A 25,531-nucleotide genomic window follows, 5' to 3' on the forward strand; every position below is an offset into this window, starting at 1 on the left:
TGTATGCAGACTCAGTAGTAATTTAGAAGCAGCTGTTGACATATGCTGTGTAAATCCACACCATTGCCATAACACCTAGCAATACATTTAATGCTGAGTCCACATACATCTTAAGCCCTGATGAAGGAGGCAGAGCTACAGCTGCAGAAACACATTGGCTTTGTAAACATCTTGTCATTGGAATAAACCTTTATCTGGATTTAAATATCAGGGTGTGGCACTTAAATCTTATTGTCACTCATCCTTGGCACAGCCCAAGGTGATCTGATTGTGGAAATCCTTTGGTGTGTAGAAGCTGCCAGAACACATATTCAGTTTCTCTATATTTACTCCTCCCCCATACTTGTGAATGACAACAACAATATAAATTTAATATACTTTTACTGCATATACGTGTTAATGTCTATGGAGAGAAGGAAGCTCAATTAGGCATCCTCAAATCTGATACCTTTTAGACTAGGCTTTCAAAACTGTCATAGACATGTGGATATCACCAGAAACAGCAGGTAGATAGTCACATTTATTTCTGTGAGTTAAAATGTAATTTCTTCCTGTTCTGCAGGCTTTAGAAATGATCGATATTGCCCTGCAGATGAAGCCAAAAGACCCTAAAATCATATCTGATCTTCATTTTACAAAAGGCAACCAACTGCGAGAGCTTAACCAACTGGACAAAGCCTTCCAGGTATCCCTTGCATGATGATACACTTTATAGACAATGGTTTGTGAGTACCTGACCATCACACCCATATAAGCTTGTTAAACATCTCCTGTCAAACCAATGGACAGTGATATTGAATTGACTCCTCCTTTGTGGGTATAACAGCCTCCACACTTCTAGGAAGGCTTTATACAAGATTTTTGAGTGTCTGTAGGGAGTAGTGACCATTGAACCTAAAGTACATTTTTTTAGATCAGATACTGATTAGAGATGAGCGAATTATTCTAAAATTCGGTTCGGCTGATTCGCCGAATTCGCCGAATAAATTCGCTTCGAGCCGAATATATTCGCTGCGAATTTAACTTATAAAAAGGGTGTTTCTAGGCTTCAGAGAGCCTTTATAATAGTGCAGAACACTGTACCTTTAATTTAAATGCCCTTGGAGTCTGCTGGGGAAGAGAAATAATACTGTCAGTCAGTATGACATGCAGATGAGTGCCGTCGATCTTAGAATCACCGCACACTTCACTCATTTGGGCAGTCACGGGGCCAAAACCAGAGTGTGGAGCCACAGTGTGGCGGTGGAGGCAGCAGCAATGGGAGGCCATACAGCACCCTATGACAAAATGGAACCCACCAGCAGTGTGATGAGACCTGAAAGTGGCACATGGCAGAGTGTGGCGATGGAGACAGCAGCAATGGGAGGCCGTACAGGGACCCATGACACACTCTGGACCTGGCAGCAGCATGAGGAGGCGGTACAGGGGCCCATGACAGATTACGGGCCTGGCAGCAGCATGAGGAGTCGGTACGCGGGCCCATGGCAGATTACGGGCCTGGCAGCAGCATGAGGAGGCGGTACAGGGGCCCATGGCAGAGTGGCGGAGCGTAAGCAGCTAAAATTGAAGGCCATACAGAGGCCTATGTTAAAAAGTCCCCCCAGCAGCAGCGTGGGGAGACGACTATCAAGAGTCCAATGGCAGAGTGGCGGAGCAGAAGCAGCTTCAATTGAAGGCCATACACAGGCCTAGGTTTAAAAGTCCCTCACAGTTAATTCCAATAACGAACTCTACTCCTCCGTGCAATCTACTTACGAGACCCTGGGCAGGTCTGGGTCCAATTTGTGGTAGAGACTGGTTTTGTTCAGCCATGCTTGAGCGAGTAATAACAGGTCTGTGCTGCCCTTTGGTGTCTGGCTTAATGCGCACAACACTGAACGTCCCAGCGTTTGTCAACGATTTGCCGTTAAGTGATGTAAACCCGCTGAACCACGTTCATGAGGAGCCGGTACAGGGGGCCATGAATCAGTATGGACCTGGCAGCAGCGTGAGCAGACGACAGAGGCACATGGCGCAGGGTGGCGGTGTAGGCAGCATTATTCTGAAGCCATACACAGGCCTAGGTTAAAAAGCGGAAGCCGTCAGCAGCGTGAGCAGACGACAGAGACACATGGCGCAGGGTGGCGGTGGATGCAGCAGTATTCGGAAGCCAAACACAGGCCTCGGTTAAAAAGCGGAAGCCGTCAGCAGCGTGAGCAGACGACAGAGGCACATGGCGCAGGGTGGCGGTGGAGGCAGCAGCAATGGAAGGCCATACAGCACCCTATCACAAAATGGAACCCACCAACAGTGTAAGGAGACCTGAAAGTGGCACATGGCAGAGTCTGGCGATGAAGTCAGCAGCAATGGGAGGCCGTACAGGGACCCATGACACACTCTGGACCTGGCAGCAGCATGAGGAGGCGGTACAGGGGCCCATGGCAGAGTGGCGAAGCGTAAGCAGCTTAAATTGAAGGCCATACATAGGCCTATGTTAAAAAGTCCCCCCAGCAGCAGTGTGGGGAGACGACTATCAAGAGTCCAATGGCAGAGTGGCGGAGCGGAAGCAGCTTCAATTGAAGGCCATACACAGGCCTAGGTTAAAAAGTCCCCCCAGCAGCAGTGTGGGGAGACGACTATCAAGAGTCCAATGGCTGAGTGGCGATCCGGGAAGTCAGCATTGTGATTGCAGATGCAATGCAGAAATTCAACGAAGTAATGCCGTGGGTGCGAAGAAGATCATATACCGTCGTACTTCCATCCATAAGACGGAACAACCTGCGAACCGGGAGCTTTATTGCCCTGACCCGCTGAGCAGCTTCTGGGATACCCAAGAGGCCCATGGCAGAGTGGCGGAGCGTAAGCAGCTTCAATTAAAGGCCATACAGAGGCCTATGTTAAAAAGTCCCCCCAGCAGCAGCGTGGGGAGACGACTATCAAGAGTCCAATGGCAGAGTGGCGGAGCGGAAGCAGCTTCAATTGAAGGCCATACACAGGCCTAGGTTAAAAAGTCCCCCCAGCAGCAGTGTGGGGAGACGACTATCAAGAGTCCAATGGCTGAGTGGCGATCCGGGAAGTCAGCGTTGTGATTGCAGATGCAATGCAGAAATTTTATGAGGTAATGCCGTGGGTGCGAAGAAGATCATATACCGTCGTACTTCCATCCATAAGACGGAACAACCTGCGAACCGGGAGCTTTATTGCCCTGACCCGCTGAGCAGCTTCTGGGATACCCAAGAGTTTGGCTTCTGTGGGGAATATGGTTGAAAACTGAAACTTAAAGGCATGTTGACGGAAGGGCACCAGTGTCAGTGCTCCGGAGGGAATATAGCTTCAAAGCTGACACTTAAAGGTATATCGACGGTCAGAGACCACAGGAAGTGGAGCTTGCGTCTTAAATCGACTGAATGTGGCAGACGTGAAACGTCTACGGGCCGTATATGAAACGGGTTGTTCCCCTTTCTGGAATAAGTGTTGGAAATGGCCACTCTTTTTGGTGTGGCGTTTTGTCTATTTAATTCCGATAACGGACTCTACTCCTCCGTGCAATCTAGTTACGAGACCCTGGGCAGGTCTGGGTCCAATTTGTGGTAGAGACTGGTTTTGTTCAGCCATGCTTGAGCGAGTAATAACAGGTCTGTGCTGCCCTTTGGTGTCTGGCTTAATGCGCACAACACTGAACGTCCCAGCATTTGTCAACGATTTGCCGTTAAGTGATGCAAACCCGCTGAACCACGTTCATGAGGAGCCGGTACAGGGGGCCATGAATCAGTATGGACCTGGCAGCAGTGTGAGGAGACCCGAAAGTGGCACATGGCGCAGGGTGGCGGTGGAGGCAGCAGTATTCGGAAGACATACACAGGACTAGTTTAAAAAGCGGAAGCCGTCAGCAGCGTGAGCAGACAACAGAGGCACATGGCGCAGGGTGGCGGTGGAGGCAGCAGTATTCAGAAGCCATACACAGGCCTAGGTTAAAAAGGGGAAGCCGTCAGCAGCGTGAGCAGACGACAGAGGCACATGGCGCAGGGTGGCGGTGGAGGCAGCAGTATTCGGAAGCCATACACAGGCCTAGGTTTAAAACTGGAACCCAGCAGCGTGAGCAGACGACAAATACGCACATGGCAGAGGATGGATCTGGCAGCAGTATGAGAAGGCGGTACAGGGGCCCATGGCACAGTGTGGTGATGGGGGCTACAGCAACTGGATGCCAGAAAGTGGCCTATAAGGCTATACACACTATAACAATCATGACTTGATTGACCATTGGCCTATAAGGCTATACACAGCATGAATATCATGACTTATTCTGAGAGTGGTTTGGAAGGCTATATACAAAAAGTAATTCATGAGCTGTCCGGACAGCGGACAATAAGTACATATATACAGATCAATTCATCAGCTGTCCAGCCAGCGGCCTCAAAGGCGACACATATAGAAAGCAATTCATGAGCTGTTCAGACAGCGGCCTCTAAGGCGACAGATATACAAAGCAATTCCCGAGGTGCAGCTGGCCGTTGGCTGTAAACTGTACGTTTATGTCACTGGAATGCACTAATCACCCAAAAAATATTACCGCCAGCCGGCGTGTAAATGGATTTAACTCTTTGAACGTACAATAGTGGTTGTGAAGCAGAAAGTCAGTTTATTGTACACAATCGGTCAATTGCAGCTTGCCGTTGGCTGGAAACTGTACGTTTCTGTCACTGGAATGCACTAATCACCCAAAAAATATTACCGCCAGCCGGCGTGTAAATGGATTTAACTCTTTGAACGTACAATAGTGGTTGTGAAGCAGAAAGTCAGTTTATTTAGCACAATCGGTCAATTGCAGCTTGCCGTTGGCTGGAAACTGTACGTTTATGTCACTGGAATGCACTAATCACCCAAAAAATATTACCGCCACCCGGCGTGTAAATGGATCTAACTCTTTGAACGTACAATAGTGGTTGTGAAGCAGAAAGTCAGTTTATTTAGCACAATCGGTCAATTGCAGCTTGCCGTTGGCTGGAAACTGTACGTTTGTGTCACTGGAATGCACTAATCACCCAAAAAATATTACCGCCAGCCGGCGTGTAAATGGATTTAACTCTTTGAACGTACAATAGTGGTTGTGAAGCAGAAAGTCAGTTTATTTTGCACAATCGGCAAACTGCAGCACCAACTGTGCACGACAGCCACCAAAAAAAAAAAGGGTGTATGTCACTTTAAATTTTCGATTCTTTGATAGCTGTGGCCCTAAGTAACGATTCTGTGTCCCTGAGTAACGATTCTGTGTCCCTGAGTAACGATTCTGTGTCCCTGAGTAACGATTCTGTGGCCCTAACTCTGTCCCTTAATACACACAGGTCTGTCTCTCTTGAATGACCGGAGGCTAATGGAGAATTCTAAGATGGCCGCGATTTATAGCTCCACCATTACACAGTGCTGGCTGGCTGCTGATTGGCTAATGCGATCACATGTCATGAATGCATTATGGGTCAGCGCGCCTTGTCTGCGCGCCTTCCCAGAGATCCCCGCCCCATCTTCTCTGTCCATTTTCTCCGTCGCCACACATGTCGCCGCCATTTTTGGGAAAATTCGATTCGTGCATCCGAAGTTTGCTAATCTTCGGATTCGTCGCGAATAGAATTTTTCCAAATCTTCGGAACGAATTCCACTTCGTCATGTTCGATTCGCTCATCTCTAATACTGATGTTGGATGACCTGGCTATCAATCAGTGTTCCAACTCACCCCTGTTGTGTTAGGTATGGTTGAGATCAAGGCTCTTTGCAGACCACTTGAGTTACTCCACACCAAAGTGGTCAAACTTTGTCTTTATGAAGCTGTCATTGCGCATAGGTAACAGAAAAGTGCCTTCTACCAAACTGTTACCATATACAGTGAAGGAAATAAGTATTTGATCCCCTGCTGATTTTGAATGTTTGCCCACTCACAAAGAAATGATCAGTCTAAAAATCGAATGGTAGATGTATTGTAACACCGAGAGACATAATAGCAACAAAAAATTCAAAAGAAATGCATGTCTAACAAATGATGCCCTGGTTTGCATGCTCATGAGGGAAATAAGTATTTGATCCCCTCCACAAAACATGACTTAGTACTTGGTGGCAAATCCCTTGTTGGCAATCACAGAGGTCAGACGTTTCCTGTAATTGGCCACCAGGTTTGCACACATCTCAGGAGGGATTTTGGCCCACTCCTCTTGGCAGATCCTTACCAAGTCATTAAGGTTTGGTGGCTGACGTTTGGCAACTCAAACTTTCAGCTCCCTCCATAGATTTTCAATCGGATTGAGGTATGGAGACTGGCTGGACCACTCCAGGACCTTAATGTGCTTCTTCTTGAGCCACTCCTTTGTTGCCTTGGCCATGTGTTTTGGGTCATTGTCATGCTGGAACACCCATCCACAACCCATTTTTAATAGAGAGGTTTCTCCTCACTGAGCTGACGTTTTACCAGACAAGAAACAAGGGGAACTCTTCAGGAGAAAGGAATTAAAAGGCTTTTGTTTAGTAGAGTAAGGGAGGGCTATAGACCCTGTCAGTTTTATTTATTTTTGTCTGTGTCCCTGTTGCATATTTTCCCTAACATTCTGTCTGTTTAAAAACTGTTGTCAGCAGAACAGGAAGTGAGTGTAAATCTCTCTAATGGAGCCCTGGAGAGCAGTAAAAACCTGAGAGGAGATCTAATCCTAATCCTTCCTAACCCTTCCTTTTCTTTTTTTTTTTTTTAGAGTTACAGCCTTGTAGCTGATCTGAGTCCCAAACAGGCACAGGCCTGGATGAATATGGGAGGCATCAAACACATACAGGTAATATGAGGGATGTGGGGATGTGATAGTAGAAGAACAGTATATTGAATTTGGTACAATTGGTCTGAGCTTATTCTTCCTTTTAGAGTCCTTTTTTTTACCAAAGCACATACTGTAATGTTCCTTCTATACACATGGCAGTATGGGGTTTATTTACTAAAGCTGGAGAGTCCAAAATCAGACTCCCTTCTGCATAGAAACCAATCAGCTTCTAACCTCAGCTTGTTCAATGAAGCTTTGGCAATGAAACCTGGAAGCTGATTGGTTTCTATGCAGAAGGGAGTCTGATTTTGCACTCTCCAGCTTTAGTAATTAAACCCCTATGTGTTTGTGTGTTTTCAATCCCAACTTATGTAAGTTTTAAATATGTGTTATTTTTTCATCCATTGAGGGACACAGGGACACATATGGATTATACAGGAGAAATTGATATTGGCAAACAAAAAACTGTAGACCAGCCCAGAATACCAGTACAGCAGCCATTTTTTGCTAACTTCCTAGGAGGATGGAAGCCTTTTCTGCAGCTCCACTGTATAAAGGCCAACTGTTTTAACTAGCATTATTTTTTCTTCACCAAGCTTATGGTCTCAAGGATCAGGTTCTGCCCTTTCCTGTCAAGGAGCACTCTGCTAGATCTGCGAGTGCTTCTTGAACTGTTCAGCATCAGGCACTGTTTCCAGATTTGCAAATCTGCCACCTGGCCCTCTGTTCACACATTCTATCAGGTTGGTGTTTCTGCTTCATATGATGCCAGCTTTAGACTTCAGGTGGCTCATTGAGCCCCAGTCCCCAGTTGTTTTCTTGGGCTTGTTAGTGTTTCTTTGCTGTATTGCCCACCCTTCAGTTGGCTGCTTTTGGAAGATTAAAGACTTGTTTTGTCCCTCAACGGTTCAGAAAGAAAATAGACAGGATTTTTGTACACATCGTGAAATCTTTTTCTTGGAGTCAATTGATGGACATGGGTCTCACCTCTTTGTTTTTATAATCATGCTCTTGGAAATTCTTTGCTGCAAAACTAGGGCATACTGGCAGAGGGAGGGGTTATCATGGGCTGGTCCACTGTTGCTTTTTGTTTGCCAGTGTCCAATTCTCATGTAGACAATAGTATAACCTGAAGGTGTTTGTTGTTTGTGTGCCTCACCCATCTCACCCTTCTCCTAGCACAGCCTAACTTTCTACATCTGGTTTCTTCTAGTTTACACTAATGCTTTATTCTTTAACTCTTCTACCAATTACCTCTGCTTTCTTTTCCTACTAATATTAGTTGTGGTAAAGCTAGCAAAGTTCAAATAAGAAAATGCATACTTTTTCTTTTTTTATATTCTTCTTTTATTTTTTATAAAATGTAGTATAAAACATAATTACTTTTTTGAAGCTATCTCCAAAAAATACATTGTTAATACCAAAGAATATATACTGTATGTATTACTAGTGTCATAAGTAATGACAAAGTTACAGCGAAATCACAAGACCAGTAGGTAAAATACAAAAAAAAAAAACATTGCTGTGGTTCATAAGGGTTATACAGATGGTAGGGCAGACAGAAGATTCTTCAGTGGTCATTTGTAATTGGTCTTTACACTCACTCTTTGATTGTTGCAGGGTGATTACACCGCTGCCCGAATCTATTATGAGAAGGCCGCAGTTTTGGAACCTGAAAGCAAATTGCTAAAAGAGAATCTGGCAAAATTGGAGCGCTTGGAAAGCAAAATACATGGAGTAAAGGCAAAAGATTCTGATGGACAACACATAACAAGAGGGAGCACGGAGAGAGAAGAAAAGACATTCAGCATAGGGGAAAGCAGGACATATATAAGAACTGTTCAAGATAAAGAATCTGGTGGGACAAGTCAACAGAAGATAAAAAAGAGTAGAACAAAAGGACAGGTTTGATAGAGAAATTTAAGAGATTCTTTCACAGGATTAGATGGGTAATATACTCAACATTCAGATAATGCTACAGGACAGGACACTAATGATCCTACAGATATGGAAGACAGAAGGAAAGCACCAGATGAACCGACAATGACAGCATGGAGGGAAAACATTACCTTTTTCTATCAGTTCTTTCATTTTTTTCTTTGAGAGGAAGTCAGATAAGCCATATGATAAAAAAGCTGCCTAAACAGAGATTATCTTCAGTGGAAGCCATCAAGATAAAGGCAGCTGAAGGTACACGTGCATCTTAACCTTTCCTGTAAAAGCCTATTGTAGCCCCACCCCTGCCAGCCTCCACGCTGTCCTGCTGGTCAGTGAGACGACATTAAAGGACCTAAATGAGTCAGCTGGAGGAGTGGCCATGCTCCACCACACCCTTCCACATGCCCATATGAAGAATGGAAGCCATTTAGAACTATGGGCTGTGTAAGATTCTAATCTTTAGTACAGGATGAGACTTTCTAAGATGCTGGAAATTTTGTTTATGGCTGATTATTTCCTTTTCAATAGAGAGAAAGAGAAGGGATCAAATCTTTCACACTGCATATACCATGCAAATTAAGAAGAATTTCGCAGGAGGTCTTGACAAGGTGACTAAATGCTTAGATTTTAGCAAGACATCAGCCTTTATATGGTCATTCTGAGATGACATCCCTGTTATTTATATTAGTGCAGTTGGAAATATTAAAAGGAGCTCTCCATCTTTTAAACCACTTTTATTTTGAACTTATCCTCAGTGACATCCTGTCCCATTTCCTAATACATGCTACTTTCAGTGCCACCAATAGGCTAAGATTATATAAACACTGGGAGGCCATTCAGTGTAGGGCTCATAATAAGGCATATAGGACTTTCTGTCAGCGGCTATCCAAATTTTAGCGATGCCATTCGGTGTCACAAGTTGCAATCACCTCTATCATTTTCAGATACAATGAGGGATGAATGAGATGAGCAGATACTTATCCACCTCAACATTTTGCAGTAGTACATACAGCTGTCTAATATTGTCAGAGAGGGGCTAAACTTGTCATAACGGCTCTGTTGTCAGTCATGACCCATGCTCCCATCCTGTGAAGGAGGCTACAAGTGTCTGACAATGCTGTAGAGGGTGCTCTGGTTTTGGGGGTTTGACAGTGGCAGGCTCTAAGCAGTCTACAGACATTAAATGGTGGCCAATGTTGGGAAATTCATTCATTACCTCTTGTCTTACATGCACACTCCTCTACACTGGAGTATACAATGCATGCATTGAAGGAGAGGTATGAACATATCTCTACAAAATTACATTATTATATTATTAGTTTATTATAATTTATTAAAACAGTTTGTCAAGGTAATGGTGGTACACCAGGCATAAATAGTAGCACAGGGTACAAGACGACCTGTGGCACCATCCATAATCTTCTTACAAGATGTCCTTGTCATACACAAAACATATACACATTCTTTTGTTACCCACAATGAGAGAATGTTTAATGACACAAATGAACCATGACCAGTTAACATTAGCATGTAGGCCTACAATAAGCTAAATATGCACCATTATTAAACAGGTTAATGTCTTTGTCACCAGGATATGTATCCACAACCATGCATGACATTTAAACAAATATCTTCTTTCAAAATTCTGAGTAAAGGTGTAGATTTGTGTCATGAAGTTGGTTTCTACCTATTTCTAGTGATCGGCTTAAACTTAGCATCCTAGGCTGTCTTGTTTCCCACAAGCAGGCTTGGCCAGGAATTGTCAACCAGAGCCAAAGCAGGGCCTACTAACATATAAATGCCCTTTCTAGTTGTTCTGTCATACCTGTAAGCACTTCTACACTGGATAGGAGCTTTAACTGTAATGGTTAACAGCCTTCCTATATGGCCCCCTTTTAAGGCTTGTCAGTAAGATAAGGTGTTTTTGGCAAAAAAGCAAAATGGTCACCCTAAGGGCAAGATTTACTACTCAGCTTGAGTTAATTATGGCTCACAGAAGTTAAAATATTTCCTACTACAACAATATTATGCTTCTAAATTTTTATAGCGGCTTTAGTCAAGTACATATGAGAAGTACAAAGACCGTGAAGATTGTATTCCTTTTTTTAAAAAAAAGTGTAACCCCTGTTTTACAACAGACTAGAGAAGTGTTAGAACCCCTGCCAGTTTTAATTGCTGTCTGGGAGATTCACCCTGACCATCCTGTTATACCATATACAGAACATACCTCTCAACTTTTGGACTTCACAAAGAGAGACAACTTGTTAATGGGCAGAATGTAGTGCACGTGTCATATAGTGGTGAATAGTGGGGGTATCCAGTGAAAAAAGGGTGTGACTATATTTTTACATAGTTACATACCTAATCTGGCTGAAAAAAGACACCAAGTCCATCCAGTTCAACCAACAGGTAACAAAACAAAAAATCAAGGATCAGTAATATAATGTATGACAGAGTATGCAGTGCAGGGGTCAGGAGTATATAGTAAAACATAGTATATACAGGGCAAGAGTAGAATGTACACAGCACATACAGTGCAGGGATCAGAAGTATAACATACAACATAGTGAATGCCGTGCAGGGGTCAGGACTATGCAAGATATAACACTGTGTGCAGAGTACAAGTGCCAGTAATATAACTGCTGGTCAGCGAGAGAATATATGCCCCAAGGTTGGTGTAAGAAGGAGGAATAGTAAACCCTCATGTCCATCCAAAAATGGCTAACCTCTCATTGTCTTCACAAAGGACAGGACCCCCAGTGCCTGGATGACTGTGTTGGTGCAAAGTGTGGATAGTGTGGGTGAGCAGCATCAATCACACCTCTCTCCCTCACACAAGCTGCTTTACTGCTTCTTCTGCTCCAGAGTAGGACTCAGTCCTCTCCTCCCTCTCCCTCCATGGAAAGAACAGCACTGGCGGTGATTTGCAGATAAATGAGCTGTGGGCACATTGTAAAGCTGGCCATACATTAATCATTTTCTTTTCGTTCAGCCAGCGGGTTGAATGAAAAAAAATTATCCGATTCCCCCATCTACACATTCGAGGTGGATGGAGGAATTCTTGCTGCTGTGCTTATGTGTTCTTATAGCGGCAAGTCTGCCCCACCGTCAGAACTTGCTGATCAGTGTTGCCGGCTATAGCTGGCGGCACTGATCAGTTGGGAAAGCAAGTAGATTGACTTCAGTACAACCAGCCTACCCATACATGAATCGAAATCGAATTTCAATCCATGTATGGCTGCCTTAATGGGACAGGAGTGACCACAAAAAAATGCTCAGTAGGAGAGGAGAAACATGACAAATAAAGGGGTTGTAATTAAACAGCAAGGAGGGCTAAGTGGAACAAAGTCTCTGTACACATGACAGTGGGACCAAGGTGAAAATGCAGTTCTGCACATTCGGTACTGTTGGAAGGTATGCATATGTTGGGGTATAACAGGGTGTCACCAAGACAGGAATTGAGGATGAACCTCCCAATCGCGGCAACAGACAGCAATAAAATGGTTGTAACCCTTTTGAGAAAAAAAAAAAACTTTTGGTTGCTGTTACATTTTCAGTTTTTGCAGAGTTGATGGAACATGGAGATAGAGTGTCAAAGACACCAGGATGTTCATAGATGACAATTATACAAGTGTATATATGTAAATACAAAGTTTTTGATGTGGAGTTAATGCCAAATGGCAGTAAAAGTTCTGGGATGACGAAAGAAAAATGTATATCGCACAAGAGCTTTAAAAAAAAAAAGATGAAATCCCAAAGCTTTTCCTTTAATGTGTTTTGGTTGCAGCATTGATACCAATCAGATTCCCTAACATTGTGTGTTGTGAGCAAAGTGTTCCCTTCAGTGCATGCGGAGTGTCTGGTTTTTTTATCACTTAAGTGAGAGGCTTTAAACCTGTATGTCTGACAGATGAATTTAGCCAAAACCTTCCTTAAGCATTCTGTTTGTAATCTTCTGTAATATTATGTGGCTCAGTGAATACAGCCAGGCAGATATAAAAACCTACCCTTCAGTCCAGCTATGTAATTATTCAGAATACAACTGAGGGCCCATTCATGCTTGTGTGACATGGCAACATGTGAGAAAACATACACATTAGTGTGTATTACCACAATGCAGGGTAACTCACCTACTCTGTGCAGTGCATTGCAGTGGCACTCCAATGCATTGTACAAGAGAGCCTGACACATTGCAGCCTGTGCATTGTAATGTGCTATGTTGTAAAAAAACGACCATGCACATTTTTCCAGTCATTGTAGTGTGTTGGAAGCTCATTCATAATGAATAATCTGCCTTAACGCAATACATGTTAACACATGAAAAAAACGAGGTTAACATGCGTGCATTAACACACTGCAATGGAACACATAGGTGTTCTAAAGCATGTCTGGCACAAAATTCAAATTGTCCACAAGTCCTCATGCACATGGGACGTTTTGATAATGCAGGTAATGTTAGCTGTCTAAGGTCACGCTAAAAACGTGAGTTTCTCAGCTTTTTTTTAGTGTTTTTGCATTAGCGTTTAGCAGTGTTTTGCCGAGTTTTTCCGAGTTTGTGTTTTTTAGCATTTTTTTACCCCCAAAAAAAATGTTTTTGGGTCAAAAAAAGTCCAAAAACACCAGTTTGCGGCATTTTACTGCGTTTTCAGCATTAGAGCATTTTTACAGCTAAAAAACTCTCTCTAGAAACCCACTAGTCCTGGGTTTTTTTTCCAGCCAAAAAAACGTTGATTACAGCCTATGTGTGAATGGACACATAGGATAACATGTTGGGGGGCTTACTAGCTGTAGAAAAAAACATCAAAGGCCAAAAACAGCCGCTGTAAAAACGTCAAGTGTGCACGAGGACTAATGCTGTTTCTGCAAAAAAAAGAGTGAACACCTTTCCCACTGCCGGCTCTGCCGAACGCTGCTCCATTTATGAGAATATATATTTCACCTGCATTTTTTCAATTGCCTGGAGTTTGGAATTTAGCAATGTTTCCAATGAGCCTCACATTTTGCTTTATGTATTCATATCACTAAAGCAGACTTTGCATCTCATCAACAAATGTTACTTAGTTAAAGCTATAAAAAATACTTGCTTTATTCCTGGCTTCCCATGTGCTCACCTAGAAGACAGTGCTGTCCCTGAACCTCATCGCTGGAACCCTGGTAGGCTGAAGATCCCAAATCCCACTTCAAGATGCTACAGAACTGTTCAATTGTGCATTCTTATGGGATTTGGGCTCCTTAGTGTTCCTGGGATCCCTCGTAAGGCTCAGTGATATCACACTTTAAATGGTAACTGTGCCAAGGTGCAAGGAAAGTATTTTTTACATTATCGTGCAAAGTCCAATTTACAGTGACAGAAAATCCTAATTATTTCCAAAGCACAGCAAAAACCCTACAGATGTATTGCTACCCTCATAAATTATTAAATGTTATATGTATGTATTTTATTGGAATATGTAAAGTTTTATACATTTTGCTGAAATTATTTTTTTACAGTGGCATATTGATCTATTTAAAATGTCTAAACATGCAAAGTAAAGAATATTTTTCCTGAAAGAAATATATATCATAATACAGTAGAGATACAGCTTCTATTAGCAGATGTAGCACAAATATAATGGAATGTCAAAACGTAATGCAGGTCACCGCCTAGAGCACATCTGATTATTACATTTAGGTTTTATTTATTCAAAAAGTTTGCTATGTAGAATTACTTTTTTCAACAGCGCAATAGTTTCTTTTTTTTTTTTGTTGGAGGAAGAGTATTTGATGAATTTTTATATTAAGAAATTAATTTTTCTGTTTACCTTTAAAGAGATGGCTGTGTCATGTGATCTTGTGATATGTCAAATAAAGCAAGAATGTTATTCTGAGATGTGTAAGTGATTTTTTGGAAATTACTCGATGTCCATTTATATCTGCGCATGTTCGTAGAGGTGCATTTTTTGTAGCGTTACGCAGGTGCATTGTTATGCAACAGCATGTGTTTCCTATGTTTGCTGAGATGCATTTGGATGAGTGTTGATGCACATTTTCAATGCATCTTTTAAATTAGAATTTGAAGTGGATAGGGTTAACAGCTATTGACTACTGCTTGGTAATACCTGTTCCCAACACATCAAAACTTATCAAATGTTATATGTGTTTTGGTGTGCTGCCATTGACTTCTTTGGGCCTCCCAACACACTAAATGCAAAAAAAAAACATGTTGCATTTTTCAAAAGCACTTCACTGCAGTGCTGATATGGGAACATGCACTATATTATATGGAAATAAACCTTTAAATCCAAATTTCAGTTACAAAAAATGTAGTCAGTCACAAGGTAAGAAGCTACAGCAGGGGCTGATCTGTATCAGTGATTTGTGAACAGCTCTCAATCCGGTAAGTAAATGGTGAGTCTGAATGATGATGGAACAAAGATGGTGTCGTCCTTCTGGAGAGAAAAGCTGATGAAGGCATTGTCAGGGGGATTACTATAAATTCTGTGAGGGTTAATAAATACCTGGAAGTGTTACACTGACACCTCACTTTGTATGCATACATTTAACGAAAATATATTTAATGACAGGTCCACTTTAAGACAGCCCTGAGATTTGGAGCACCTGAGTGCCATCTGTTGTACTCCCCATACCTGATTAATGTGGAAATTCAGCCCAATTCTTCAGAACTATGGCATTTTGTATGTTGTTCCTTGCTAGCTTGGTTGTGTCAGGTGGTAAGATAATATATTAGGTCTCTTGTGTATCTTTGAAGGGTAATTACATTTATTGAGGAAAAGGAACTATATGGAAAGGATAATCTTTGCTTTAACTGCACAGGTTCTTCAAAATAAGCTACTGGTATTAAAATGCCATTTCAAACAATATTGTACACATCATTGCTGAACATTTGCAAGCAAATATATATATATATATATACATACACACACAATTATCTTGGTAAATGTCCAAAACAAAATGATTAGATGTTGCTTGTTTCCAACAAGAGAGCTCACTAATCCTTACCTACATGCAGCTATCTTCAACCTGACACCATCTGATGGGTCCCCTCCACTGATCTCCAGCAGGCGGTTTGCATCGCGTGATACTCATGGTAAGTGTCTGCTGTATGTTTGGCCTCTTTGTCTCGAATTCCATACATAAAATTAAATCTTGCTTTGAGATGAAACCTACAAATTCTCAGATAATCCAAGTTCATGTAGTGTATTTTTTTTGTAGCCATAATACTCACACCTGTGCACCCCCTATGGACCAGAGCAATTTCTCCTATGAACTTGTCTATTCGGCCATCGTTTTGTCAGGGCTTTAGATAACAAAGCAATATAAATAGTTGTGTTTTTTTTTGTTTTTTAGGACAACCAAGGCTTTCTTTTCATAATTGCTTGCCAATTTTTTTTTTTGTGTGTGTGTGTTAACGCAATTACAAACAGGTGTCATAACAAAAAATTCCCTTTTTATGTTTTTGGTTTGTTTTTTTCAACCAGTGTTGATTTAAAAATATTAGAATGCAGAGCTCCACCCAAAAGGAGATGTTCTGCTGTAAGGCCTCCTCCCCCTACTCTTCACCAAATGGCACTTTTTTTGTGAGGGGTACCTGATTATGACAGGTACCCATTCCTACTTCTGCTCTGACCACCTAAGTGATTTGCAGCAGAAGTTCTTCTCCCCATCTCCCTCCCCACAGTCTTTTGGGACTAATGACAGGTCCAAAAAGACTTCAGGACCATTCACAATGCACAGCGCTGCTCTCTAAGGCTCCATGTACATTGGGCATTTTGATAATGCTGGTAGCGTTAGCTGTGTAAAGTCATGTTAAAAATGTGAGGTTTTTTAGTGTTTTTGCATTAGGGTTTAGCAGCGTTTTGCCGCGATTAGCTGTGTTTTCCCGTGTTTTTTTTTTTTTTTTTTGGTAAAAAAAAGTTCAAAACGCCGGTATGTGGTGTTTTACCATGTTTTTGCCACGTTTTTCAGCGTTAGAGCATTTTTCCAGCTAAAAAACTCCTCTAGAAACCCATTAGTTCTTGTTTTTTCCAGCCAAAAAACGCTGATTACAGTCTGTGTGCATGAATACATAGGATAACATGCTGTAGAAAAAAATGTCAAAAGCCAAAAACAGCCGCTGTAAAAACGTCCAGTGTGCATGAGGACATATGAGGCGTGGGCACCCGACTGTGAAGCCACAAGCTGTCACAGTTGGGTGCCCAGAGTTGAGATGCTGGCACTGGGAACAGAAGACTGGGGGAAAGGAACAGCTTGGGTGTGCACATCCATGGACCCTGGGACAGGTGAGTGTCTAATGAAAGTCAGCAGCAGGGGCGGACTGACCATTCGGGCACTGCCTGGGGTCAGTAGGGGGCCCCATGAGATGCCCCTGGTACCTTTCATAGGCTTTTTTTGGGTGTGGGCGAGGACACAGGGGCCCCATGATCTCTTATTGCCCGGGGGCCCCAGGAGTTGTCAGTCCACCCCTGGTCAGCAGCTACCATTTTTGTAGCTGCTGACTTTTTTAATGAACACAAAATTATCTGGAGCTTCTCTTTAAAGTAGAGAAAATGTATACATTTTATTCTGTAATTTGATCACTTTAAAATGATGGTAAATTTATCATTCTGGTACAAAGCAGTGCAAAGTTATTCACAAATGAAATAGTGTTTTGTTTTTTTTTTTTCCAATGTTGTGCTTTTTAAAAAGCCACACTAAGAAGAATTAACAATCAAAATGAATAAAAATAGATGATAAAATATAAAGTTGAAAAGAGAAGGTGAACAAGGAGTTAATTAGGGCTCATTAGGGTAAACAAAAGGATAATAGGTTAAATAGAGACATATTTATTAAAATGTGGCCCAGAAGATTACAGGCGACAGTGGTAGAGGGAGATTGGAGCAGGAAAAGTTAAACTACAGCAGGAGCCATCAGCACAAGGGACATGTCACATTGATAGTAAATCCCTTGTGCTGATTTTTTTTTTTTTCTTTTTTCTTTAATAAACTTCAGTTTTTAAGTAGTCTGGTCTGAGAAAACTATGGGAGCTGCTAATAGTAATCTCATCCTTATGAAAATGTTGTTTTCTTCTTGGTTATCTGGATGTAAATCCTTGAGTTACTGACTTGGTGTTGGAACCCATTCAGGCCAAATCTGCGGGGCTGCTTTGCTCAATATAGGCCCAATGTAATTACAAGCTTAAATCCATTGTTTTCAATGGGCCCAGCTCATAATGTGCTGTGTTGGTGTGCCCTGATTAAAAATGGGACATGCTGCATTTAAATGCAGGGCAGTACATTACAATGTGCATCAAGGTAAGCAAAGTAAACCTTGCTGTGGAAAATACCACATCAATGCAGTGCAATGCAACGTATTGAAAAGACTGATGTCGGACTGGGTTGTACGATGGTCAGAGCACTGTACACTATGAAGCGTAGGTTACATAGCAGAATACGTGACCTTATGACTATCGTAATGGATCACACTCGCAACCTTTCTACAATATTGTTATTTGAGACCCCTGTGTGGGTCCATGATTCTACCTTCATGGATGCTGTGTTCATTAATGCAAATATAGATTATACTTTTGTACATTTCAACTGGAAGTGCCAATAAAGCTCTTTTGGTACCCGAAAAGACAGATATCAGAACGCATCAAGACACGCTAAAGAATCCAGCCTTCATGCAGCAGAGCTAAGCAAATTTGAAGGTGGCGTATGTGTGACCGAGGCTGGAATCTATACTGTGAGTCCTGGTGGAGCGGGAAAAAAAACTGATGTGAATAGTGGATGTACTCCTTCATTATGGACAAATCCACACAGTATAACTTCTTTTCTGTTTTGAAGGAGTCTAATGGTGATGTACTGTACCTCAGTTCCTTCACCGCCTAGTCTCCCCTGAACCTTAGGAGCCAGTTGAACATATATTGCCTGATATCCAGGCACCTTGTTTGCCCCCCCATCCCCCAAAAGTATTCAGAAATTCTGAAAGTGTACAGTATGTCAAGTCAAACCCTGTTTTATAGATTTGTATAAAGTGGAGAAGGAAAAGAATCCCTTTCAGGTTTACAGAATTTTACTATCCGGAGTTCTGATACAGAGATTTCTGCTCACTTCCTGTCCTGTTGACAATTTCACCTGACAGGAAGTAAGGGGAACTCGACAACAGGGACCAAAATTACAGTGCTTCTTTTTAGTAGAGTAGAAGACTAAAACCCCTGCAGGGGCGACCCTAGGCAGGTGTGGGGGGTGTGTGCTGCACCGGGTGACACCTATTGCGTGGGGTGACACCGGACCCACTCCACGAAAAGGTAAGTTTTAAAGTAAGCCAACATACCCTCAGGATGGATCTCATCTGCGGATTGAGCATAATGGATCGGAGTCTGATCTATTATGCTCCCCAATACGCAGATCCGATCCATCCTGCGGGGATCGTCGGCTTGCAACTTATACGGGGTTAACTGATCTCTCCACGAAAAGGTAAGTTTTAAAGCAAGCCGACGATCTCCGCAAGATGGATCGGATCTGCGGGTTGGGGAGCATAATGAATTGGACTCCGATCCGTCATGCTCAATCTGCAGATTCGATCCATCCTGCGGGGATCGTCCGCTTGCTTTAAAACTTACCTTTTCGTGAAGCTTGTGGAGAGATCAGTTAACCCCGTATAGGTTGCAAGCCAACAATCCCCCTCTCGGGATGGATCGGATCTGAGGATTGGGGAGGATAATGGATCGGACTCCGATCCATTATGCTCAATTCACAGATCCGATCCATCCTGAGGGGGATTGTCAGAGGGGGTTTCACCAAGTGTTACCGCACTAGGTACGCCCCTGAACCCCTAGCCATTATTTATTCAATTTTTTTTTTTATTATTTTCTGCCTGTATCCCCGTTTGTAGCTTTACACTCACATGCTATCTGGTGAAAACATTGTTGGCAGGAAAGGAATTGAGAGGAGATTTGAACCCTGCATGGCAGGAAAAGTTTCAGTCCTTCCTCACTCACAAAATAAACTTTTTGGCTTGACCTACACTTTAAAGATGAACTCCGGTAAGAGCAAATATTGTCTAAATACAAGTGTCCTGTGTATTCCTAATTGAATGGTGAGCTTTGTGTATTTCTTTAAGATGTGTGCAGCAATCCAGTGTGAAACTTTGCCTCTCTGCAGAAATTTACTGTTCTAAAGACCGGTCACCGCTGCTCTCTCTCCTTGTGCAGGGTGACTGTTCTGGTCTCTGCCCCTCCTGTAGTTTTCTGCAAGCAGTCTGTAGTGGGTGGGGTCTTCTGGGTCCCTCCCACAGCTCTACTCTCTGAAAAGGATCTGTACAGCACAGTGATGATGTTGCTGCTACTTCTACAAAGCCATTTGATACACACAAAGTGGATTTATATTCTTTGTTGCTATTGAGGAATAATAATGAATGTTTTCGTGCTGAGAGTTCAGTCGTAATGTGTTTGTAAGCGTTCTATTATTTTTTAATTTTTTTTTAATAACAAGCATCTTATACTTACCTGCTCTGTGTAATGGCTTTGCACAGAGCAGCCCCAATCCTGCTACCTCCTCATGGGGATTGATTGACAGCAGTGGGAACCAATGGCTCCTGCAGTTGCATCTGAGTCCTCTGAAGGAGGGAGGGAGAGAGCAACGCTGCTATTATCTGGATCCACTTTGGATCAACAAATACATAAATATTTAGTGGAGAAGAGCATGCATTAAAGTGAAAAACCTTCTGTCTTTACAACCACTATAAACCGTTTAAATTTGGTGTTATTCTTTCAATTTCTGGTTTTGTCTTACTGTCAGAGGTGAAGTGCGGCGTTCAGCAGAAGAATCCAATAGTTAAAAGCTTTTTCCAACAAAACTCTCGTATCATTGGGGGAGAAGATGCTGAGGCGGGTGGACAGCCTTGGACGGTAGGTGGAATGAGAGAAACATGGATGTTCTACTGTGAAGGTGAAACAATGCATTAAAAGAAAATATGCCCAAGGAACCTGTGACATGAATGAAATAATTGCATCCAGGAAATGTAGCAAATGTCAGATGTCGACCCCATTTCCCTTAAAGCTTAGCTCCAGGCAATCCAATAATACACAACTAATTCAAATAGATGTTTACTGTTTTGCTTGACCAAAGATTTGTAACTTGGCCCAGCCAGTCTTGTTATCCAGGCATTCCTGCCACATCACTAAACCAAAGCCAAGCAATAAGGTTTGGTCTAACTCCTGCCCTTAGTACATACAGCTGAATAAAACAAAAACTGTGTATGTCTCCATTTCAGGGTGCAAAGCAACAATGTGACTATTTTAAAGATGTAGTTTATTTTCTCTACTCACTGTGAACTGGCCCTCAGTATGTGTAAGCTCCTTGGGGACAGTGACCGATGTGAATTATAGTATATTGTGTGATATATTTCTTTTGAAGATATTGAAACATATACTGTTCATTCTTGGACAGGCCTGTGACCAAACCAGTTTACACCTCAAAAAAACTCTTTGCTATGTTAATTTTGTGTAAGATCGCCTTGGCACTCAGGGGCCAACTTGTTACATTTCAAAGGAGGTAATTTGCAAACTTGCAAGAACGATAAAATGCAGATTGGTCAGTCAGAATTAAGTATGGTAAATGGCATTCTTGTTTATCTAATTAATGGTAAAAGAACGCAGTTTAGGACTTTTGTTAGAATTTATGACTGCATCTGTCCAAGCCCAAAAGGCATTACCTGTCGCCCAGAAGATCAAAGAGGCAACTAAAAGTGGTCAATCAGAGTCCTTGTCATTCTACTGAATTGGGAGAATGTGTATATGAGAGAGCTTCTTCTTTTCATTAATATGGGAGCACAGGTATAGATCATAACTCGCATTACTGCATGCATGGTAGCTACCTAGGTGCATATTATAGGTTGGACATATGCTGGACGGTGTAGTATCTCCTTGCTTGATATGAAGTATCTTAAATGGGACTCTGAGGGCTGTTGTTCGTTGTAATATTTACAAGTATTAAGCAGGATTTCTGTCATCTGTTGCAAATATCTTTATCCGAATAAATGCATCTCTCTGGAAAAGAACAGTTGGACTAGTTGCTGCGGGAAAGTACATTTATAAATAAATACACTCCTCATCATCATTCATTCTCTTAATTAATATAAGGCAACATGAATGTAGAATATAAATGCAAATTGACAGAGCTATATAAGTATCAGTAGTAGTAGTAATAATAATCATATTGTGCACCTATGTTTTGTTTTGAAAGGCCAACAATACAAGTTTTTGACAGCCTTGTGTGTGGTAATGATGGTTCAGACTGCAAAATGCATCCCAATTTACCCAAGTAGTGATGTCACAGAGGCCTTTACCCTCAGCTTCTCCTTCTCAAAACACAGCCGTTGGTTCTTTCTATTTCCCACAGAAAATTGCCAGTAATGGACTGAGATGAGACCTTCTGACATCACATATGAACAATACTAATAATGCAACACCACATAAATGCATCAAGAAATTGCAATAAAACCTAATAGGGGTTAAGTCTTCTGCGTTCCATCCAAATTAAATAAAAAAAAAAAAAAAAGTCTGCAGATGGGCTTTGAATTTACATTCACTCCAAATGTTTAGTGAACAGAGAATATTCTGTAAGTTTCCCATTAGATGTACTGTGACCCAGAAGAGTATTGTGCCCTCTCAGGATTACTGTAGACCTGTTCCAATGGTGATGCCTTAAGGTTACTCTCCATCTCCATAAAGAGATTCTGATGTATGGCAGACCTTTTCTTATGCTATGGACATTTTGCTTTGTTGAAGACCAAGTAGATAATTTTGGCCTTTCTTGTCCAGGTGTCTCTGCGGTATCATGGTAAACACATCTGTGGTGGAAGCATCGTGGAGACAACTGAGGTGGTGACTTCTGCACATTGTGTTTACTCTTTGAGCAGGTATGTCCAGATCTTATTAAATGGTGCACTTTGATTATATGTAATGATGTGCTGAAGCTGGACCTATATATTGTATTGCTGCCGAACCCAGAACCAAGCTTTCAGGTTTTAGTAGATACTGGAGAGTTGCCATGCCTGTCTGGTGGCAAAGTCTAGGAGTTCCCCAGTCTGCAGACCTGCCATGGCTGATATGAGACTGGATGCTCTCTGCATTGGATATTTTATTTATTATGCAATAGTAGAAGTGTGAACACCTAAAGGCAAATGGGATCTCCCACGTTTTTCAGGTAGGTTGTTGTTGTTATCCCTTTGTCACTCAGGAGATTTCCCTACACCTGGCAGGAAGTGTTGGGATTTGTTTCTCCAACAGGGCCATGAGAAACAAATCTACGTTTTTAGTAGAGTAAGAATTATTAGAACTTCTGACAGTGTTGTTTTACTGGTGAATGTATTCCTGACTTGGTGATGATTCCACCCTTCCTTTTTTTTAAAAGGAAGGGTGGAATCCCTCCAGTGGGGTCACAGACAGAAATACAAACCTGAGAGAATTAAAAAAAAAAAAAAAAACAGTCAAGACTCTAAATTGGGTGTTTTAAGTGACTATCCATAAAGATCAATGACACCTCCTTGAAATATGACCAAACCTGCACCATAATTATCACATCTGATCTAATAAAGATTCCTGAACTCCAAATACATTCATTGTTTTGCCAGATATCCATGCTGTCTTTGGAAATAATTTAAAGGCACCTGAATGATCTGCAGCTGATGTGTTCCCCCTCTGAGGGTTCGATGTAACCGTTCTGAATGTTTTTCAGTGAGGTCATTCACTTGACTGTTGTTGCTGGAGAATACGATCGGACCGCCATCGATGCTGAGCAGCAAGATGTCCCAGTCTCGAGTGTAAAGGTTCACCCAAAATACCGTCCTGATGGAAGTATGAGCTATGATGTTGCATTGCTTTACCTCTCTAAGCAGATCAGCCTGGGTGAGCAAAGAAAGATTTTAGTTGGTCTAGCCACTAGTAGTTGGTCACATTGGATTTGTTCTGTAATGTTGGAGATGTTTTGCTTCTCGGCCAAGTGCAGAACTACACGTAGGATTGTTGGTTTCTTCAGTTCAATCTGAGGGGGTTCACCCAAAAAGGGGAAGTTCTGCTTTAAATCCTCTCCTCCCCCCCCCCCTTCTCTGCCATATTGGGCATGTAATTTTTTTTTTGGGGTGAGGGAGCGGATACCTAGTTTTGACAGGTACCTGCTCCCACTTTTGCTTGGATCACCTAGGCCAGGGCTGTCAAACTGGTGGCCCTCCAGCTGTTGAGAAACCACAAGTCCTATCATGCCTCTGCCTTTGGGAGTCTTGCTTGTAACTGTCAATCTTGCAATGCCTCATGGGAATTGCAGTTTGGCAACAGCTGGAGGGCCACCAGTTTGACACCCATGGCCTAGGCAGTTTGTGCGGAAGTTCTCCTCCCTCTGCAGTCTTTTTGGACACATCACATGTCCCAGAAGAATGAAGGACCATTCACAAACCGCAGCGAGGCTCGCTCAGTTGGCAGCCAGCTGTGAAGCCGAAGGCAGCGTAGTCAGCTTCCCACAGTTAGGATGCGATGCTGTGAATTCGAAAGCTAGTGAAGAACTAGCCCAGGTGATGACTATCTCTTTAACTCGAAGTAGATTATTTTTCAAAACACTGAAATTTTCTCCCCTTCACAGGTTCTGAGGTACAGCAGATCTGTCTTCCACAGGTGGGAGAGAAGGTTGAAGTTGGGATGTTGTGTACCTCCAGTGGATGGGGGAGAGTCGGGGAAAGTAAGTATTGTGTATTTTAAATTATATGTAATCCCTCGCATTGTAAAACAGCCTGTACAGTTTAAAATTGAAATGAAAGGTAAAACATTTGTGTATAAATATATAAAAAAAAAAACATACTAACCCCCATTTTTTAATTTATTTTTTTTTTAAATAAGTGATCATATACCCTCTGTTCTCAGCTGCATAGAAAGGTGGGTGTTGAGAAACTGCAACACACTGATCTTCCCAGTGAATGGCTGTGGAAGGAGGGTGTGTCAGCACAAGTTTGGTCAGTACAGCTAGAAAATTGACCATACTGTGCTCTCATGCCTAGTGTAGTAATTTTTTGATAGAAAAGCTGAGAGACTGCCTGGAACACCAGTTATTTCCCACAAAGGAGGCAATACAAAGAGAACAGGATACTTTTTTATACAAGTACATGGTGCAGCAGGCATATATCAGGAGTATAAAATGTTGGGTTCACATTCTTTAAGATAGAGCTTGACCTTTTTATATTAGAAGGTACCTGAATTTCTTCACTTCCCACACACAATCCAAAAACAACTAACTTGTTCTCTGAGTTATGGCGTCTCACAGTCATGCCAATTATTCATTTTTTTTTTACCCCTTTTAGCTTTCTGTGCATCCAGAATCGTTGGTGTAACTTAGTGTTACTATACCCACAGTATGCAGTAAAATCATTTGTGTAAAGCATGCTTGTTCTACTCCTTGTGGAACCTAAGGGGTGTTTTAACCCTCCACATTGTGTAAAAAGGCTGTTTTTGATCCCGTCTTCTCTGCTCCTCCCCTTCTTCTGTCCCCAGTCTATCTGCCATTGTACAGAGCAATAGTGGCAAGTCTGCACATACTGTTTGTGTATTGCTAGAGAATTTTGTTGTTGTTTTTTATGGAAGGGTGCATGTGAATGGCCAATCAGTGCTGTCCAGACAGAGGGTCAGGGGTCATGCAGCCTTATAGGACAGTCAGAGGAGAATGAAAACTCCTCCCTCAAGATTAATTAGTGCTCTACCGTACACTGATAAAAGTCACAAGACTGCTATACACGGCAGATGAGAAAAGGTATTTAGCAGTTTATATTTACTAAAATAATTGCATTTCCATGTTGTG

The 25,531-nt window shown here is 42.1% G+C and overlaps 2 protein-coding genes across 3 annotated transcripts in view; both read left to right on the top strand.

Annotated features, from left to right (window-relative positions):
* TMTC1 (transmembrane O-mannosyltransferase targeting cadherins 1) overlaps positions 1–14,578 on the top strand; it is a 74,768-nt gene extending 60,190 nt beyond the window's left edge. For both annotated transcript variants that reach the window (XM_089671735.1, XM_089671736.1), the window contains exons 18-20: positions 563–685; positions 6,714–6,791; positions 8,394–14,578. In XM_089671735.1, the coding sequence (XP_089527861.1) occupies positions 563–685; positions 6,714–6,791; positions 8,394–8,684 (492 nt within the window). In that variant the 3' untranslated portion in view covers positions 8,685–14,578. The remainder of the gene's footprint in view (positions 1–562; positions 686–6,713; positions 6,792–8,393) is intronic.
* Positions 14,579–16,917: 2,339 nt separating this feature from the next.
* The window catches only part of OVCH1 (ovochymase 1), a 58,562-nt gene continuing 49,948 nt past the window's right edge, over positions 16,918–25,531 (top strand). Inside the window, exons 1-6 of the mRNA XM_089671679.1 lie at positions 16,918–16,990; positions 20,489–20,598; positions 22,513–22,610; positions 22,953–22,955; positions 23,429–23,598; positions 24,326–24,421. Of these exons, the coding sequence (XP_089527805.1) occupies positions 16,918–16,990; positions 20,489–20,598; positions 22,513–22,610; positions 22,953–22,955; positions 23,429–23,598; positions 24,326–24,421 (550 nt within the window). The remainder of the gene's footprint in view (positions 16,991–20,488; positions 20,599–22,512; positions 22,611–22,952; positions 22,956–23,428; positions 23,599–24,325; positions 24,422–25,531) is intronic.

Source organism: Staurois parvus, unplaced genomic scaffold (assembly GCF_062004578.1).
Source record: "Staurois parvus isolate SC_StPar_1 unplaced genomic scaffold, SC_StPar_1.0 ptg000114l, whole genome shotgun sequence".
In the NCBI taxonomy this organism is placed as follows: domain Eukaryota; kingdom Metazoa; phylum Chordata; class Amphibia; order Anura; family Ranidae; genus Staurois; species Staurois parvus.